Consider the following 19,412-nt stretch of genomic DNA (forward strand, 5'->3'; position numbering starts at 1 on the left):
ATCGGGGCTGCAGAGGCTGGTCCACACCACAGTCACGGCAACACCAGATCTGAGCCACGTCTGTGACCTACACCTCAGCTCATGGCAATGCCAGATCCTTAACCCACTGAGCGAGGCCAGGGATCGAACCTGTGTCCTCATGGATGCTAGTCAGATTCGTTTCCGCTGAGCCACGACGGGAACGCCAATGACAGATAAATTCAAAGTTTAAAAATAGGAAAAAGATATACCATGCAGCTATTAGTTTTTAAGAAGCAGCACTAGCTACATTAATATCATAAAATATAGTTTGGTGCATAGAAAATATCAGAGAGGACCATCATATAATGTTTCATGATCAAACTGCTGGTGAAACATAACAATGTTCAATATGCACTACAGCTTCAAAATACACGAAGTAAAAACCAATGGAGCGGAAAGGAGAAATTTTTAAATTTCCAATTGTAATTCAGGACTTCAACATTCCCCTTTCATTTCATGATAACACCACTAGATGGAAAAATCATCAAGGATATAGAAGATCTGAGCAACACAACAAATAAAATCAAGTTGAAACACACACATGCACATGTGCAAGCAAAACAGTCTATCAAACGACAGCTCAGTATACATTTTTTTTTCAAGTGCCCACGGATTATTCACAAATATCATATCCTGGGCCAATAAAAGAAACTCATTAAATTGAAATCATGCAGAGTATGCTCTGTGGCCATGATAAAATCAAACCAGAAATAACTAACATAAAAACAAAAGGAAATGTTTAAACTCTTAACAATTAAACACCCTTTTAAATAATCTGTGGATCAAAAATCTGTGGATCTGAAGTCTCAAAAAATTTTGAAGAGCATGAAAATGGAAAGGCAGTATATCAACATTTGTAAGATGCAGCTAAAGCAAAGCTGAGAGGGAAATCTGTAGCATCAAGCGCTTTCCTCAGATCTGAGCAACACAAAGAAGAAAATCAATAATCTAGGATCCCATCTCAAGATCCTAAAAAGAGAGAAAAACAAACTTACAGCAAGTAGATAAAGAAAATAATAGGGTTAAGAACGGAAATGAATGAAAGGGAAAACAGGAAAGCAATAAAAAAATCAATTTTAAAAAAGCTGGTTCTTCAGAAAAATCAATAAAATTAATACACTAGTAGCAAGACTGATAAAAGGAAAAAGAGAGAGGATACAATTAACCATTATGAGGAATGAAGTGAAATGCCATTGCCTACACAGCAGCTATGGAAAAGGAAAATCAAGAAATGCCTTAAATTACTTAATGTTCATACATTCAACAACACAGAAGAAATGGGCCAATTCCTCAAATACAAATCAACAACACTCACCCAGGATGAAATAGATAAGCTGACAGTTCTATGGTCATTACATTAATTAAATACATAGTTTTATTGTATTGTATTTTATTTATTTATTTATTTATTTTGTCTTTTTGCTATTTCTTGGGCCGCTCCCGTGGCATACGGAGGTTCCCAGGCCAGGGGTTGAATCGGAGCTGTAGCCACCTGCCTACACCAGAGCCACAGCAACGCGGGATCCGAGCCGCGTCTGCAACCTACACCACAGCTCACGGCAATGCCAGATCGTTAACCCACTGAGCAAGGGCAGGGACCGAACCCGCAACCTCTTGGTTCCTAGTCGGGTTCGTTAACCACTGCGCCACGACGGGAACTCCTAAATGCATAGTTTTAAAAAAACCATGTCCACAAAGTTTCCTTAGATAATACTACCAAAATTTAGCTGAGAATTAACAGCAGTGTTACACAATCTCTTGTAGAACACAGAAGAGAAACACTTCCTAACTCATTTCATGAGGCCATTATAATAACCCTGACACCAAAACCAGACAACAACCTAGAAAACAAAACTACAGAGCAAGATGTCTCAGAAACTTGGAAAATAAAATTCTCAGTAAGATATTAGCAAATTGAATCCAACAATGTTGTTGGCTAGGAGAAGAATTACACAGCTTGAATATACAGCTACAGTAATCAGAGCTGTGTGGTTTGAGGGCAGACACATAAGTCAATGGAAGAGAATAGATAAGCCAAGAATAAGTTCAGAAAAATAGGCATAATGGCTGATTTTTAAGAAAGGTGCAAAATCAGCCTCTTGGACAAGTGGTGTTGGAGTAACTGAACATCTACAGCTCCCCAAAATAAATAAAATAAATTAATAAAATAAAAATTGACGGAACTTCTTTCCTTACATTTAAAAAACTCAAAATGCGTTTGCTTTTAGAAAAAAAAATTAAAAATTAGGAGAAAATATTCAGGATCTAAGGATGGGCGAGGAGTTCTTAGACTTGACATCAAAGCTCAAACCATAAAAGGAGGTTGATAAATTGGATGTCATAAAAATTCAGAATCTTTTTTAAGATTCTGTGAAGAAGATAAAAAGGCAAGCTGCAGACTGAGAGAAAATATTTACAAAGTACATATCCAACAACTACCTGTTTGACTCAAAATTTTATTTTTCTAACATATTTCCTATTTCTCATTCCAAAAAGATCATCTAATTAGATGGAGTAGATCATTCTGTATTAAAAGACTGTCACTTTCTTCCAATTTTAATTTCAATTACTTCCACATTGAAAAAAGTCAATCACATGCTCATAAGAAAAAGAACTAAATCAGATCACTAAAGCCTTCAAAGCCAGCCTCATGTTTAGAAAGATCTAATGAACCCATTTATTTATGTGGGGTCTTACAATGTCATTTATTTTTTAATTCCCACTGGGGTTTCGTTGGCTGGATAAAGACAATACTGAACCAAAGGAAACGCTGCCTGCTAAGGATGCGCAGGAAGTGTCTATAGTGTCCCTTCTTTGGAGAAATGCCCATTCACATTCCACTTGCATGAAGCATCTAAAATTGTCCAACTCACGGAATCACAGAGTGAGTAGCAGCATGGTGGATGCTAGGGGCTGGGAGGAGGGGAATGGTAGTTGCTAATCAATGAGCCTAAGGTCTCAATTATTCGAGATGAGTAAGTTCTAGGGATCTGCTTATAAGATCAGCCCCTCCAATTAACAATACGGGATTGTACACTAAAAATTTCTTAAGCAGGCAGATTGAAGGCTGTGCAATCACAATACAATAAAATGCAGGGAATGGACGAGCCCATGGGAAAACCAATATCAATTTTGTAAACCTGAGCTATTGTCATCTGAGCTGCTGTGTTGTCACACGTAAGGAACAAATTCTCCCCAGTCACCCACGGTTTCTTTCATCATAAGTCACACGTTCATTAAAACAATAGGAGAAAAGTCCATTCTACCCCTGCAGTTCCTTACTTCCAGCTTATCTGGATTGTACATTTAGCTCTGGGGACTTCTGAGAACGGGGCCAGAGAGAAGCCTATCTCGTCCCTGGTCCACAGGAAGTCTTCCTTCCTAAACCACTGCTCCCAAAGCTTTTTAGAAATGTTCAACTTTTTTTTTTTAACCTGCTAGGTCAATTACAGTGTCTCACATTCCATCAAAAACTATATTATTCATTGTCTATATCCACTTTGGCAATATCATGTTGCAAGGACAGCTGTCCGATATTGAGACACAGAGTACCTGCAGATTAAAGGAGAGAAATTAGCCAGGGCAAAACTGAATTATTTCCATAAATAGCACATTTTTAGGAGCAATTGCTGGATACACAAGGCACACCAGCCTTTATTAATGTATTTGCCACCATAGGTTAAGGAACACCCCCCGCCTCCAAACAAGAGGTGTGCGTGGAGGAAAGAGTATTTATTACCCCTGCCCTAAAGACCACGATCGGAAAAGTGTGTATCCTGAAAAAGATTTTTGATTGTTTCAAGAAGAAAATGTTTTTTAAAAAACATGTCTTTGTTAGTGGCTCGAAAAATATTGATAAGTTGAGGGGGTTTGAAATGGTTTATGTCCACCGACAGAAAGAAAGACACCCTGGCTTGAAGTCTAACACAATCCAATCGCCTTTTTATGTTTCCTCGCTGCCCTGTTTAATAGCGCAGGTACAGAGGGAAAATTGACTGTGATGAATATATGAGACCAAATAAAATGCGGAGGGTGTAAAATGTCCTGAAAACACAAGCTGTAATCTGATGGTGTCGATCTAATCCACACACACTCTGTAATTAGAAACATATTGGAAAAGAGCAGCAAGCACGTCTTTGTATTTTCTCTTAGACCTTTAATTTCATCATTCACATGTGACACATTCATTTTTATTGCCGTTTCCACTTAAAAAAATTTTTGTAAGGTAGGGGACCTCCCCCCCCCATCACGTTTTGAACCCTTCGATTTTCGAGCAGGAAAAGCAAAGATTCCAACCTGCTGGAAACGTTTTAAGCCCAACTCATCTCCCCGTCCCCCAGATCTTTTTGACACACCCTCCTCCCTCCTTTCTTAGCGTTAAACGGCTTCTCCACTTCCTTTCCATCGGTGGGAACACTTCCCGTATGGGTGTCAGGATCTCTCAGAGGGGTCAGGGGCTGCCCTGCAGAGGAAATGACAAGCTGTGAAACGTAAAGGAACAATGTCTTCCACATGTGCCTTTGCTCCTGGAGCAGCGCGAGGTTGTCAGCTAGCATCACTGTGGAAGCGAGCAGGACGCTGCATCGTCGTCCTGTCAAAACGCATTTACAATTAAGGAGTGGCGCGACTGTTTAAAGCTTTTTTCGGTTCCAGCAGTTATTTGGGGATGACTCAGAGATTGAAGCAGATCAAACCAGAAAACATGGTTGTAATTAATCCATACCGGTATAAGACGTCCGCGGAATGAGGCAAAGTTTAAAACAATTATATATATATATATTTTTTATAAACTGTTCACAATATAATCCTTGCTATACTTCCCATTAATATCTGTGCGGAGGTTTTCCAGCTGAGCCCCAATTTGGGGAGTTAATGCTGCAGCTCTTGGAGGTCTTATTCAGTTTGTAAATAAAGTTCCAAGGTGACAACTTCCTTCATCTGTAAGAAGGAAGGGAGGAAGAAAGGAGAGAAAGAAGGAAGGGAGGAAGAAAGGAGAGAAAGAAGGAAGGAAGGATTTACCTTGGCCATTTAATGCTTTTTGAAGAAAAGTTTTAGATAACATTTAAAATATTTAAATTTTAAAATATTTCTATGCTTTTAAATATTTGGATGCATTTCCATGATATATTAAATAAAAGCATTTAAAATTGCAGGTAATTAGCTTTTTAGGCAGATTAATCTTTTTGAAACGTAGTGTGGTTTCCTGAGGTTCGATTCTTTTTTTTTTTTTGGTCTTTTAGGGCAGCACCTTTGCATATGGAAGTTTCCAGGCTAGGGGTCAAATCGGAACTTTAGCTGAGGGCCTACACCACAGCCACAGCAACGCAGGATCCAAGCCACATCTGAGGCCTACACCACAAATCATGGCAACGCCGGATCCTCCGGATCCTTAACCCACTGAGCGAGGCCAGGGATTGAACCCGCATCCTCTTGGGTACTAGTCAGATTCATTTCCACTAAGCCATAACAGCTACTGCCTGAGGTTCAATTTTGCACTTAGATAACCAACTTAAATCACTTCTGCTGTTTGAAAATCAAGACCTCCAAGAGAATAAACATCATGTCTAAAACTTGTCTCCACATTTCCTCAAATGGTGATTCTGAAGTAGTCATTCCAAATTCTTTTTTTTTTTTTGCTATTTCTTGAGCCACTCCCGCGGCATATGGAGGTTCCCAGGCTAGGGGTCGAATCGGAGCTGCAGCCACTGGCCTACGCCAGAGCCACAGCAACGCGGGATCCGAGCCACGTCTGCAACCTACACCACAGCTCAGCCGGATCGTTAACCCACTGAGCAAGGGCAGGGACTGAACCCGCAACCTCATGGTTCCTAGTTGGATTCGTTAACCACTGCGCCACGACGGGAACTCCAGTCATTCCAAATTCTTAAAACCTTGGCTATATTTTGTAGAAGCCCTCATTCCCGAAAAGGTATGTGACGTTATTAGAACCGCACACAATAAGAAATGATTTGGGACAGTTTCTCCACAAACTCAAAAGCAAAGAAAAGTCACGTATACTGATAGAGTCATAATGTTGCCATAGAAACAGGCAATAACTGACTTACAAATTACTAAAGTCTATGTCACTAGGGTCTAGGATTACCACTAGTGTCTGAAACTTGCTTTCCTGACCTTACCCATAAGGGAACGGTGACCTCAGAACTTCAGGAAGCATGAGGTATAGACTTGTCTAAAACTCACCCTGAACTCTCACACAGTAGGTCTCTTAATAGATGAACACACTATGCTCTAGTGACCAGTTTGTCCGTGACTCCCTGTTCTGAGTTCTAGTATTTTGAGGCATCAGCTGCTCCATCTGTGCTTCTTCTCTCACTGCTGTTAATTAATTTGCTCCACATTCTGCCTCTATTTCCTGGCTTAGACTGGGCATAAGAGTACATGCTGGGTAGAGCCCTCTTCCCCTCACCCAGTGATGAAAATAGAACCGCACATGGATAGCTAATTGATTTTTGACAAAGGCATAAAAGCAATTCAGTGGCGAATGAATAGTCTTTTCAACAAATAGTGTTGGAACAACTGAGCATTCATGTAGGAAAACCAAAAACTGCAACCTTAACTTTGTACCTTATTCAAAAAGCAGTTTAAAGCCAAAGGGATCATAGATGATAAATTTTAAAAACTTTCAGAAGAAAACATGAGAAAAATCTTGTGACCAAGTGTTAGGAAAGGAGCTCACAGATAAGATCAAAAGTATAATCCATTTTAAAAATTGATGCCTTGGCCTCAAACAAAATTCAAAGCTCTATGAAAGGCATTGTTAAGAAAAGAAAAAGTCAAACTACAGACAAGGAGAAAGCATTTACAAACTACGTATCCAACAAAGGGTTTGCATCCAGAATGTATAAAGAACTGTCAACACTTAACCGTTAAACAAAAATCAATCCAATTTAAAAATAGGCAAAAGAGTATCAATGGATGGCAAATATGTATGTATGATGATGTTTGATAAGATTAGCTGTTCGAGAAATGCGACTTGAAATCATGATTTTGGATCTAATTTGAACATAAATTAGAATGACTTTTTAAAAAACTGGCAATACCTAAGTGTTGATGAGAATGCAGAGCAACCAAAATGCTCATGTATTCCCGGAGGAAAAGCAAAATGATGCAGCCGCTCTGTAAAACAGGCAATTTCTTATAATGTTAATTATACAGAGCCACACAGCCCAGCAATTCTACTCCTAAGGGTATGTTCTAGAGAAATAAATACTAAGTCACACAATCACTTGTATATGAATATTTACAGCCACTTTATTCACTAGCACAAAAATCCAAATAATCCATGTGACCCTTAATGAGTGATCAGAGAAAAAAGCTATGGTACATCCATGGAATGGAATATTATTCAGCCATGAGTGGGAATGAACTGTTAGTACATGCAACAACTTGGCGGAGTCTCAAAGGCATTTATGTTAACTAAAAAAAAGGCAGTGTCAACAAAAGATGACACACTGTAAGACAGCTTTGAAAAAGCAGAACTATAACAATAGTAAAGTGATCAGTGGCTACCAAGGCTTAGGGGTAGGGTCTGGGAGGAGGAAGTGAGGGTGTACCTACAACAAGCAGCACAGAGGAGGTCGGTCTGGGTGATGGTATGATTTTTCTTCCTGGTTGTGGTGGTGTCACATAAATCTATGTAAGTGTTAATTACAAAGAACTGAATTCTCGAAAAAAGTTAAGTTTACTGTATGATAGTTTTAAAAATAAAACTAAGAGTTCCCATCGTGGCTCAGTGGTTAATGAACCTGACTAGTATCCATGAGGATGCAGGTTCAATCCCTCGCCTCACTCAGTGGGTTAAGGATCTGGCATTGCCGTGAGCTGTGGTGCAGGGCACAGATGAGGCTCGGATCCTGCTTTGCTGTGGCTGTGGTGTAGGCTGGCAGCTGTAGCTTTGATTCAACCCCTAGCCTAGAAACCTCCATATGCCACAGGTGTGGCCCCCAAAAGACAAAAGAATTAAACTGTTTGCTTGACTTGTTTCCACAGAAAGGAGGTTTAAGCTCAGATGGCGCTTAGGGTCTTACTCTTTTATTCAATCAGCAAATATTCACTGCAAATCGAGGATGTGCCAAATATTGCTGTAGACACTGAGCACATCAATAAGCAAGACAAAGACTTCATGGAGTTTGCAGCCTAGACACACTTCTTCATGGTAAGTTTCTAAGACTTAGCCAAGGAAGTGGGGGCACTGAGGTGAGGGCAGAGCTGATGAAGCACCACCAGGCTCCATCTCTTGAGATAAAGAGCATAACTGTCTCAAGGTCCCTAATAAGAGGGTACCATCCACATCAAGGCTATAACGTATATGATAATTAGGCCACCTCTTGCCCTTTTTCTCCTCTTTAGACATTAAAATTAGGGAGAACTCCAGAATTTCCGCTTTGTAAAAGAGAGCTCTTTAAGGTAACACAGTATAATCAGGCCTCATTAAATCATGAAATCACCTTAACACTTATTATCTTATTTGATTCTTCCCACAGACCTGAAAGTAGAAAATTCAACTATTACTCTTTTTATTTTACACACATGATGAAAGTATCCCAAACTATTACACAGAGAGTGGATAAACAAGGTCCTACTGTACAGCACAGGGAATGATACACAAATCCTATGACTAAACAATAGTGGAGAATAATCTAAAAAACATATATATGAATGTATGTGTGTGTGTGTAACTGAATCATTTTACTGTACAGCAGAAATGAACACAACACCAAAAATCCACTACACTTCAATTAAAATAAATAAATTATTTTTTAAAAGAAAACATCTAAAAAATTTTTTTACACGTTTCAAATTTTAAGTAGTAAACCTGTGATTCACACCAATGTTCTGACTTCAACACCATATTGCTTTCTGCTCTACCACAGTGCAAAGGCCAAATGAAAATAATCCCTTTGTATTTCTCGGCTTTGCTAATCCATGGTTGCCCAAGGAGTACACTAACCCACACTTATTTAGGAAGCTCTAGTGAAAAAGAGGCCGTAGCTTCATCCAGCATCTGCACTCCCAAAGAAGAGCACTTTCAAGGATGGATGAGTGGCCCAGGGGCAAAGAAATATGGCGTGCTTGGAGCACCCACTCCGGATGCTGAAGCAGGAGATTGTCGGGTACCAGTTATGTTATTTCAAAGGTCCTTTGAGTTGGGCTTCCTGGGTCCATGGTGCCATCCTTCTAGGCACTCAGAGAATATCCATCTGCCCCCTGTATCACTGACCCATCTGCAAACAATAAAACTTGGTTCCAATTTTTAACAATGATGTTAGATCAAGAATAAGTGCCAGAACCATCTCGTGCCTTCTCAGAGTACGTGCTTGTTTACACTTGGTGGTGTAGCCTTTTCAGAAGTCCTCGGGGCCTTATTGCTGCATCCTGAATTTTTCCTGGAGCCAAACCCTAAGCAACTATGAAAACACTAGTTTATCTTGAGAGGAGCCAGAAGGGAAAGTGTTTAATAAGATGAAGACACTTAAAAGGACCCTCCAAATAGGGCGTCATTGTTCCTCAGTAACTATTCTTTGTCCTAAAGAGTCCAAGGATTTTTTTTTCTTGAAAGTTTGACAGTATTGCTTATTTTTAAGCATTTTCTTACATAAAAAAAAATTCAAACAGAGAAAGTAAAATACTGCATGATATCGCTTACACGTGGAATCTAAAAAAAAACCCAACAAAACAAATTGGTAAATAAAACAAAGAAGCAGGCTCACAGATATAGAGAACAGACTAGAGGCCACTAGTGGGGAGAGGGCAGGGGGAAGGGACGTATAAGGATGGGGGGTAAGATGTACAAACTATTATGTATAACATAAGCTACAAGGATATCTTGCACTACACAGGGAATAGAGCCAATATTTTATCATCACTCTAAATGGAGTATAACCTCTAAAAATTGGGAATCCCTGTACTGCACCCTGGTAACGCCCATAACCTTGTCCATCGACTACACTTCAATAAAATATAAATAAATAAAGTCAAAGTTTTGGCCAAAACAAAAAATAACGTCTGAGTAGCGTGGCAATAGAGTATTTTACTGAGTGACCACCCCCTTCTCTTGGTGAGACTTTTAAAAGTGAGGTTGCCGTGATGGCACACTTCCTGGTCTTCTCCTGCCTTCTTCAGATTGCTCCTCTGTCACACATCCTTTGCTCTCATCTGCCCCTTAAGGGAAGGTTATCCTACAGTTTTTTCATTCTTCTTTTCCTTGGTAAACTCATCCATTCCCATGGCTTTGGCCCCAGTCCCATGAGCAGGACACCCCTATGTGCCTCCTGAGCTTTAAATGTATATTTTTCAATTCCCGCTGGTCACCATCTTCTTAATTCCCCCAACATTTTAAATTGACCTGGACCAAACCCAACTGGTCAGCTTTCACCTGAAAGCTGACTTCATCTCTGAACACGACAATGCTATTTTCTTGGATACCTAAGATAGAAATACTCTTGACTATAATTTTCGCAGTTTTCCGTATGACACAAATATTCACCTAACAAATCCTGCTCACTCGAACTGAAGTTTAAGGCCATTGCCCTAACGTACTCCTTGCCCCAAACCATCCTCACGTGCATGCTACAATCCAACAGTTCCACATATACTTTGTACCATTCCAACCTCTTAACTTTCCTCCTGGCTTTTCTTTTGTCCCAAAGAAATGTGAAACAAACACACATTTCCCCAGAACCTACCAAGACAAGACTCAAATGGAGTTGTACAAAAAAGAAGTTCAGGCAAATGTCAACTGCCCTGGAAAGCCTACTCATTTGTTTCCAGAAGCCCACCAGCATGTCTTGCCTGAGCTCATGATCTTCTCACCTGTCTTTTCCCACTGGGGCCTCAATAGCACCTTGAACAATGGAATCGTAGGGTGTAGAAGACAGTGTGTGTATCCAGGACGCCTCCTTTTCTCAAGGGATGGTGTGTTCCATAATACCTGGTATACTTCCCTGTCTTACAGAATTTCCATGGAAAAGGTTCTTGGAGCAGGTTGGTGAGTTTTCCCAAGCATTGCCTTCTTCCTGGGAATTCCCCCCAGGAAATGACAAGAATAGGGAACAAACCTGATTGACAGACAACACCCATTTCCCACCTCTTTCATCTCACCTAAGAACTGAATTTTTGTTACTTAGCCAATTGCACCTGCAGCATTTCTCTAGGTTTAAAATGTCTCGGGGGGCCTGATGGTCCTGCTTGAAAACAGAATGCTGGCAGGCCCTCCCATCAGCTCTCCAACATGTGTGCCTACTCTTATCTTAGTGGTGGCGGAGGCTTGGCCTCATCAAAGCCCTGGAGGTTGAGGATTGTATGTTATTGAGGTTCCTGACGGACAGCCTTTAGCCGCGTGTCTTGTTGAGGGTGATTACACAATAAAACGCTCCTGAATTGAATTGTGCATCACAAAACACACATAGACCTTGCCAGAGACCATTGTTCATGCAGGGTAGGCACACACAAAACAAAGCTGTCAAGCAGAACAAAGATTTCCCTGGTCTGTCCTCTAAAAACTAAAATAGCCAAAAGATTGTGATAACCCAAAAGTTCTATCACGGGTCTTTTTTCCCCAGCCTTTCATTTTTGCTAAATAATTTCTGGCCTCAGGCATCTACCTATTTGTAAGGCTGACTACCACTTAAAACAACAACCATAGGATTAAATTCAGAATCCTCTTTGTGTGTGTGTGTGTGTGTGTGTGTGTGTGTGAGAGAGAGAGAGAGCATACACACACACACACATACACACACACACACATGCACACGTGTGACAGTAAGTGAACATTAAAGTCACTTTTTCGTGGTTCTGGGGTGGTGGAGGATTTGGGCAGATTACATATGGAGCCTATCAACACAGGACAGCTTGTGGAAGATCATAAACATATTTTTCAGATAGAAACTTTGTAGCCATGAACACACCACGTGTTCACCCCTTCCCAAAGCATCCCTCCTTTAATTGTAAATAGCCAGAAAGCCATCAAGCCAGAGTTTAATAAACTTTTAATTTGAAATGAATTACCACATGTCGTGTTTGTTTACCCATTATTAAATCTCTTAGCAACATATCAGTGGCAGGAACAGCATACTGTATCACAGCCCTGATATATTAGAAAATGAACCCATGGGAATAGTAACTGCTCACACAATGTCTAGGAAACCTCCACGAGAAATAAATAAATACATGCGATATAGCAGAGACATGCATTCCAAGAGATTTTTAGGTTTGGGTTTTGTATACATCTCTTTGGAATACAGGCAGAAGTTCCCTGCATAGACTTTAAATGTGGGGCTCGAGTCGGTCACTGAGCTCAGAGCAGAGCAAATGTTAATCAGCCTTTTCCAAAGCATTTTCCTAATGCATAAAAGATTCTTCCTCTCATGGCATAGAGTGTTCTCATATTGAATATGGCAGTATTCATATTTCTCGGAGTGTCACCAGTCCCGCTTTAAGAGAACTGGGGTAGCCTTCTAAAAGCCAAGTTCAGAGCACAGTGCAATAAGTGCGGTAAATATGGCCACAGTACCTGGAGGAAATACTAGAAAGCAAAAATGATCTGGTGAAAAATGGCCTAAGAGTAATTACTTCTAATCTTTTGCTCAGTATCTTAAAACTAGGTTAAAATGTCAGTATCGCTGAAATATTATTACTGTTAAACCAGAACCTGCTTTCTTGAAAGTTAAAAATTCTAACATAAGATTTTTAGCTCCATACTTAATATGAAAGAAAGAAGGAAAGAAGGAAAGAAGGAAAGAAGGAAAGAAAGAAAGAAAGAAAGAAGAGAGAGAGAGAGAGAGAGAGAGAGAAAGAAAGAAAGAAAGAAAGAAAGAAAGAAAGGAAGAAGGAGGAGGAAGGAATGAAGGAAGGAAGGAATTAAAGAAAGAAAGAAAGAAAGAAAGAAAGAAAGAAAGAAAGAAAGAAAGAAAGAAAGAAAGAAAAAGAGAGGAAGGAAGGAAGGAAAGAAAGATTAAGGAAAGAGGAGCTCCCATCACGGCACAGTGGTTAGCATATCTGACTGGGAACCATGAGGTTGGGGGTTCGATTCCTGGCCTTGCTCAGTGGGTTAAGGATCCGGCTTTGCTGCGAGCTGTGGTATAGGTCACAGACACGGCTTGGATCCCGAATTGCTCTGGCTCTGGTGTAGGCCGGCAACTGTAGCTCCAATTAGACCCCTAGCCTGGGAACCTCCATATGCCGTGGGAGAGGCCCAAGAAATGGCAAAAAGACCAAAAAAAAAAAATGAAGAAAAAAAAAAGAAGGAGAGAGAGAGAGAGAAAGAAAGAGGGAGGAAGGAAGGACTGAGGGAATGAGGAAGAAACCTACATTACATATGCATGCTTTTTAGGGTCCCACATAGTGGCTTTAGAGTTGACTGGATATTTGAACTCTGTATTTGAACAAAAAATTAACTACAATGTCTTCCATCTTTTTTATCTAATGAAATCATAATCATTTATTTTCTATTTCTTGAGTTATTAAATCCATCCTAGGAAGATCTTGATCCTCAACCACCAGAAAAGCTGTGGACTTTTCCTTCCCGTTCCACGTCTCAGCTTCCCAGGCGACACAGATCATATGTCAACTTGACTTTAGTTTCGCAGAATGAGGGCACCCCAGACCCTCCTGTTGGAAGACCAGAGGATCCGATTCAACATTAAGACAAGAGGTGAGTAAAAGTCATTCTCTTGCCAACAGAACTGAGTAAGACTTAACCGAAATGTCCACAAGTGTCCTCGCCAGAGTTGCCCCACGAAGCATTTTGGAAGAGGCTAAATCTGTGCTTTGCTTGTCTGTTTACTATCTCTGCTCCTTTATGGCACCTTCTACTCTATCCTAGACTGTCAGTGCCTGAGACCCCCCCATCTCTCCAACTTCCCCTTATCCGCACTAAGCAAACTGACAACAGCACATCCCTTGTTATCCATGTACGATTGCATTTAAAATAAAAAACATCAAAGCCTTAAACCTAATTCCAACATAAAATGCTTACAGTCAGCTCAAAGTTGGGGACAGCAAGTTCTCCTCCTTATTCTCCAAAACCCAGGCCACGATGGCAGTCACTTTCTATCTTGTCAGGCCACAGGTCAAACAAATTCAAGTTCTCGGGTGTGAGAAACAATACATTTTAATCAAGTAGCTTGACAGTGTTGGTATTTATTACCTAGCTTCCATAGACACCCCATTTCTAATTTAGGGTCACGGATATTTTTTTAAAGACGGTTGACATAATTCAACATGTGTGAATTCTGTGTATAAAATTTCAACATAACATAACACAAAGGACTCTATAAAATGGCATTTAGTTCTCTGGAGGAAGCGGTGTCTCAGTAATCATTAGCTGGTGATAAGGGTTGACTCTTGGGGAGATGGGAAGGACATGAAAACAAACCCCGGCTTGTGCGGGAATTGCCTATTAGGGAAGGAAGTGGGGTTCTAGAAACTGACTCTAGCAATCAGTGGAGCTTTACTTGGCCCAGCGAGGCTTGCCCCCAATGATCTGGAAATTTCCAAGGGATTTAGAATACAACACTGATCACCGGAAACTGAGTGTGAAACTCTGTGCTGTCCAGCGGATAAGACAAAGAAGATAGATGCCCCTAAGAAGTCAAGAAGTGCGGGCTTTGGGCTTGGTTATAGTTGAGATCGAGCATCCTTCTGAAACATTGCTGTTTTCCTGAGCTGGGCACTCATCCCAGTCCTTAGTTTCAGCTGGATTCCACGTCTTTGTGCCTCTCTAGTGGACATACTCTCCTTTCCAACTTCCATCTCTCTCCTGAGCTTCACATGCATTCATTTTTCCAAAGATCTCCTGACCCTTCCTACTTGGAAGTAACATGAGAATCTCAGACTCAGTAGGTCCAAAATCAAGCTCACAGTTTATCTTCTAATCTCGTCCCTACCCCTGTGTTTCCTATTAGCTGCTGGTTGCTATCCATATCTACGCATGCTAAAAAAGTTAGGAATCATCTTTAATTCTCGCTCTGGAAATGGAAACTTTTGTACACTGAACATTTCAAAAAATATTTGCTCATTTAGTTCTGGATTAAACCAGTCTTTGAAAACAAACTCTTACAAAATAAACTACCTTTTAGAACTTTTCCTGAAAACAGTTCCCTCTCATTGTCATTTCTTAATGACCTCTCTTCTTGCATAAACAAAAGATTAAAATTTAGAACTAAGAATCCAAAAAGTTACAATTGTTTCCCCTGAACAACAAAAAAATATTTTTCTAGCAATAAGTTGTGGAGAAAGACTTGTGTTTCAATGAATTAATTTTCTATTTTATTATGTAATTATAAAATTATTATGAAATCTAATATTCTTATCAATGATTATGCGTTCTTCAAATAGCATGGTATAGGAAAAAACACATTACTCCTACTTCTTTCCCAGTTTTATGTCATACAACACAACTTGAGATATTGGTACTAGAACACAGATAAGAGAAGTGAACTAACCTTGAGAAGAGTGTGAAGAAGATTTAGTTTCATCACCCCTTCTTGTTGCACACATGTTTTTCTCTGTTTCTTTCTCTGAACGGCCGGCTGTGTTATCCACACTGGATTCTGCTTTCCCTGCCTCAGTCATTAAACAAACTGGAAATTCAGGGGGAAGCTGACTATGCCTTGCATGGTTTTTTGGATCGTCCCATGGTGGAGGCAGTTTAATTACCTATTAAGAGACAGATCTGTTATCTAAACTGTTGTAAATGTTCCACCCACGGTTAATTATTTCTCTAGAACAACAATAGCAATTTGCAAAATCCAAAAGGTGGATGAAGAATTCGATTTTTCCAAAACGTATATTTGTTTTTGTTTGGTTGCATCACAAACAATACATTCTTTTTGGTATTAACAGGTTTGCGTAAAATGCCATCACCCTGTATGTTTGTTAGCTTTTCTGTTTCCTCTTATAAGTAATGTTTTCTTCCAAATAACAGGGTGTGCCTAATATTCATCCTGGGATGAAATTAGCAAATATTCATTTATGAGCAAGTATTTACTATCTCCAAGAAACAGTATTTTAAGTTCAAAAATAAATGACAAAATTGTAGAATCTTTTTTCTGTGTTTAGAACGTTAATAATTAAGCTTTTTCATTTTACTTTATTATTTGTTGTAAGGCTGCACCTATAGCACATGGAAGTTCCCAGGCTAGGGGGTGAATCAGAGCTGCAGCTGCTGGCCTACACCACAGCCACAGCAATGCAGGATCCTTAACCCACAGAGCAAGGCCAGGGATTCAAACCCGAGTTCTCATGGATACTAGTCAGTTTCGTTACCGCTAAGCCACCACAGGAACTCCTAAAATGCTAATAATAAAGGTCTCGGTGGAAATAACCAATGACAGAGGAAATGAAGTATTCTGAACAGTGAGGAATTGATAGAAAGGTTTTCTAGGAGGGAGTTTCCACTGTGGCTCAGCGGTAACAAACCCGACTCGTGTCCAAGAGGAGGCAGATTCCATCCCTGGCCTCACTCAATGGGTTAAGGATCCGGCGTGGCCATAAGCAGTGGTGCAGGTTGAAGGTGTGGTTCGGATCTGGGGTTGCTGTGGCTGTGGTGTAAGCCGGCAGGTGCAGCTCCAATTGGACCCCTAGCCTGGGAACTTCCATGTGCCGCAGGTGAGGTCCTAAAAAGAACAACAAGAAAAATAGAAAGAAAAGGTTTTCTAGGCAAAAGTTAAAGCCCATCTTGCTTGCATAATTTTCTCCTACATTCTTTCACAGATGCTCTGGGGCAAATCAGAGCAGTTCTCCTTTCTCTTCCTCAAAGCTCGTGGTTATCAACCTGAGTCCCACCCCTAAATACACCAAGGTGGAACTCAGGAGGTCACAGCCGAGCCAGACTGCCTGGCTCCCTGACGGTGGCAATTTCCTTCCTCGAACAGACCTTAGACGGAAATGACCCGGTTCTATCAGACTTATTTCCTCTCTCATTTCTCTTCCCAATCCCGAGTTATCCTTTTCCCAAGAAGCTCCAAAAGACAGATTCAAAGTGTCCTGGTTCAGAAGTGTTTGCATTTGGGAAACTCACATCAGAAAAATGCACAGAGTTTAGAATGTCACATAGAGGAAAAGAGAGTATCAGGGTAAGAATTTTTCATTTTTATCCTCATGAAACAGAAGCACCTGCATTCAGCTCACTCTATCTTATAATCAGAAAATCATACATCTTGAATATCTGTACTATTCTCGTAAGTGACTCACTCTCCCCCCCGCCCCCCCACCCACCAACCCCCACGAAATATACACAGGACGAATTTTTCTGTTATTGTCTTTCCAATAAGAAAGCGAATGGACAATTATGTCTATTCATAATTGATAATGGCCAGAAAGCTTTACAGATAAACTTTCACAAAGCTTTTTTTTTTTAAATAGAGTCAGATAAACAAGAGAAAAAAAGTTAACCTATTCAAATCCAGTAAATTTTAGTGCGATCAAGTTATTTTAATGCTGTTTGCCAAATAACTACTTTTCTTAACCCTGTACATTTTAAATATTACTCTTTTTTTTTGTCTTTTGTCTTTTTAGGGCCATATCCGTGGCATGTAGAGGTTCCCAGGCGAGGGGTCAAATGGAAGCTGTACCTCTTGGCCTATACCACAGCCACAGCAATGTGGGATCCAAGCCGCGTCTGGGACCTACACTCCAGCTCATGGCAATGCCAGATCCTTAACCCACTGAGTGAGGCCAGGGACTGAACCTGCGTCCTCATGTATACTAGTCAGGTTCATCAACTATTGAGCCACGACGGGAACTGCTAAACATCACTTCTTGATTTTTATCTCTAGTATAAACTATATATCTCTTTGTTATCAATGCCTATACTACCTAAATTATCTTTTACGAAACAAAGTTAATATTGATTTTCCATGCCATAATTTATAGAACCCTGAATATTAGGTAACAATGAAAATTTTAGTGAAAAGCTATAAATGCCTTTTATATTACCTAGTGAACTTATATCAAAATTTATTTTCTTTTATGGCTGTATTTTTATTTTCACTTCATTTTGATCTCTCTGTACAGTATTCAAGTTGCCAATTTGTTAAATATTTTGTTGAGAGTTTTCTACCGTTTTCTTCAAAATTTGGGTGATTTTTCAATAACTCCTTTGGATTTATTTATAATAGTCTTCCTTTTTACACTTATTTATGTCAATGTTCCTAATCCTTAAAAGATTTTAAAAACTTCTGATCTTGAGGTCCACCTCAAAATAGATGCATCAAAAATCAAAACATCTGAGAAGTGACTCAAGATGTAGCTTTTTTTTTTTTTTTCTGCTATATCTGTGGCATGTGGAAGTTTCCAGGCCTGGGATTGAACCTGAGCCACAGCAGTGACTTAAGTTGCTACAGTGACAATGCCAGATCCTTAACCCACTGAGCCACAAGGGAATTCCCCAAGCTGTAATATTTTTAAAGCTTCCCACATCATTCTAATGTACAGCCAGATTTACTTTAGTATTTCCCACTATTTCCAGAATGAATAAAAAGGCACATATTCATCAGAGTGGTTTTCTTAATAGCATACTTGCCACAAGATATTTCAACAAAATATTATAAATGATATTTATGAAAGTCAGTCAATTAAACTTAAAATAAATAGAAAACAGAGATAATATCACATAAGAAAGATATGCAGTTACTGATTTTTAGGTTAAAACTATCCGGGTTTCCTGGGGAGTTCCCCTTGTGGCTCAGCAGGTTATGAACCCAACTAGTGTCCAGGAGGACTCAGGTCAATCCCTGGCCTCACTCAGCGTTTTAAGGATCCAGCATTGCCATGAGCTGTGGTGTAGGTCGCAGATGTGGCTTAGATCCTGCATGGTTGTGGCTGTGGGGTAGGCTGGCAGCTGCAGCTCCAATTCAACCCCTAGCCTGGAAACTTCCGTACACTGCAGGTGTAGCTGTAAAAAGCAAAAAACAAAAACAAAAACAAAAAAAACTAGGGATTTCCTGAAAATGTCCATGTTTTGTGGTTCCCTCAGTTAGAGGGGTGGGTAGGTAGATTGAAAAAAAACAAACATGTAGGTAAGAAAGGAAATAAATCATAGTATTTTATGACACAAGCACCCTGGAAAAACATCATAAATGGGTAGAACAAATTTAAATAGGTAGGACAAAAATAAATAGACTAAAAATGTGTTGGAGCTCCCGTCATGGCTCAGTGGTTAACGAATCCGACTAGGAACCATGAGGTTGCAGGTTCGATCCCTGGCCTTGCTTAGTGGGTTAAGGATCCAGCGTTGCCATGAGCTGTGGTGTAGGTCAAAGACACGGCTGGGAGCCTGCGTTGCTGTGGCTGTGGTGTAGGCCGGCAGCTACAGCTCCAATTTGACCCCTAGCCTGGGAACCTCCATATGCTGAGGGAGTGGCCCTAGA

At 40.1% G+C, this 19,412-nt stretch overlaps 1 protein-coding gene across 1 annotated transcript in view; it reads right to left on the reverse strand.

Moving 5' to 3' along the window:
• LOC125135665 (uncharacterized) overlaps window positions 1-19,412 on the reverse strand; it is a 236,344-nt gene that overhangs the window by 144,471 nt on the left and 72,461 nt on the right. The window contains exon 5 of the mRNA XM_047795999.1: window positions 15,486-15,623. Within this exon, the coding sequence (XP_047651955.1) occupies window positions 15,486-15,623 (138 nt within the window). The remainder of the gene's footprint in view (window positions 1-15,485; window positions 15,624-19,412) is intronic.

Source organism: Phacochoerus africanus, chromosome 9 (assembly GCF_016906955.1).
Source record: "Phacochoerus africanus isolate WHEZ1 chromosome 9, ROS_Pafr_v1, whole genome shotgun sequence".
NCBI lineage: Eukaryota > Metazoa > Chordata > Mammalia > Artiodactyla > Suidae > Phacochoerus > Phacochoerus africanus.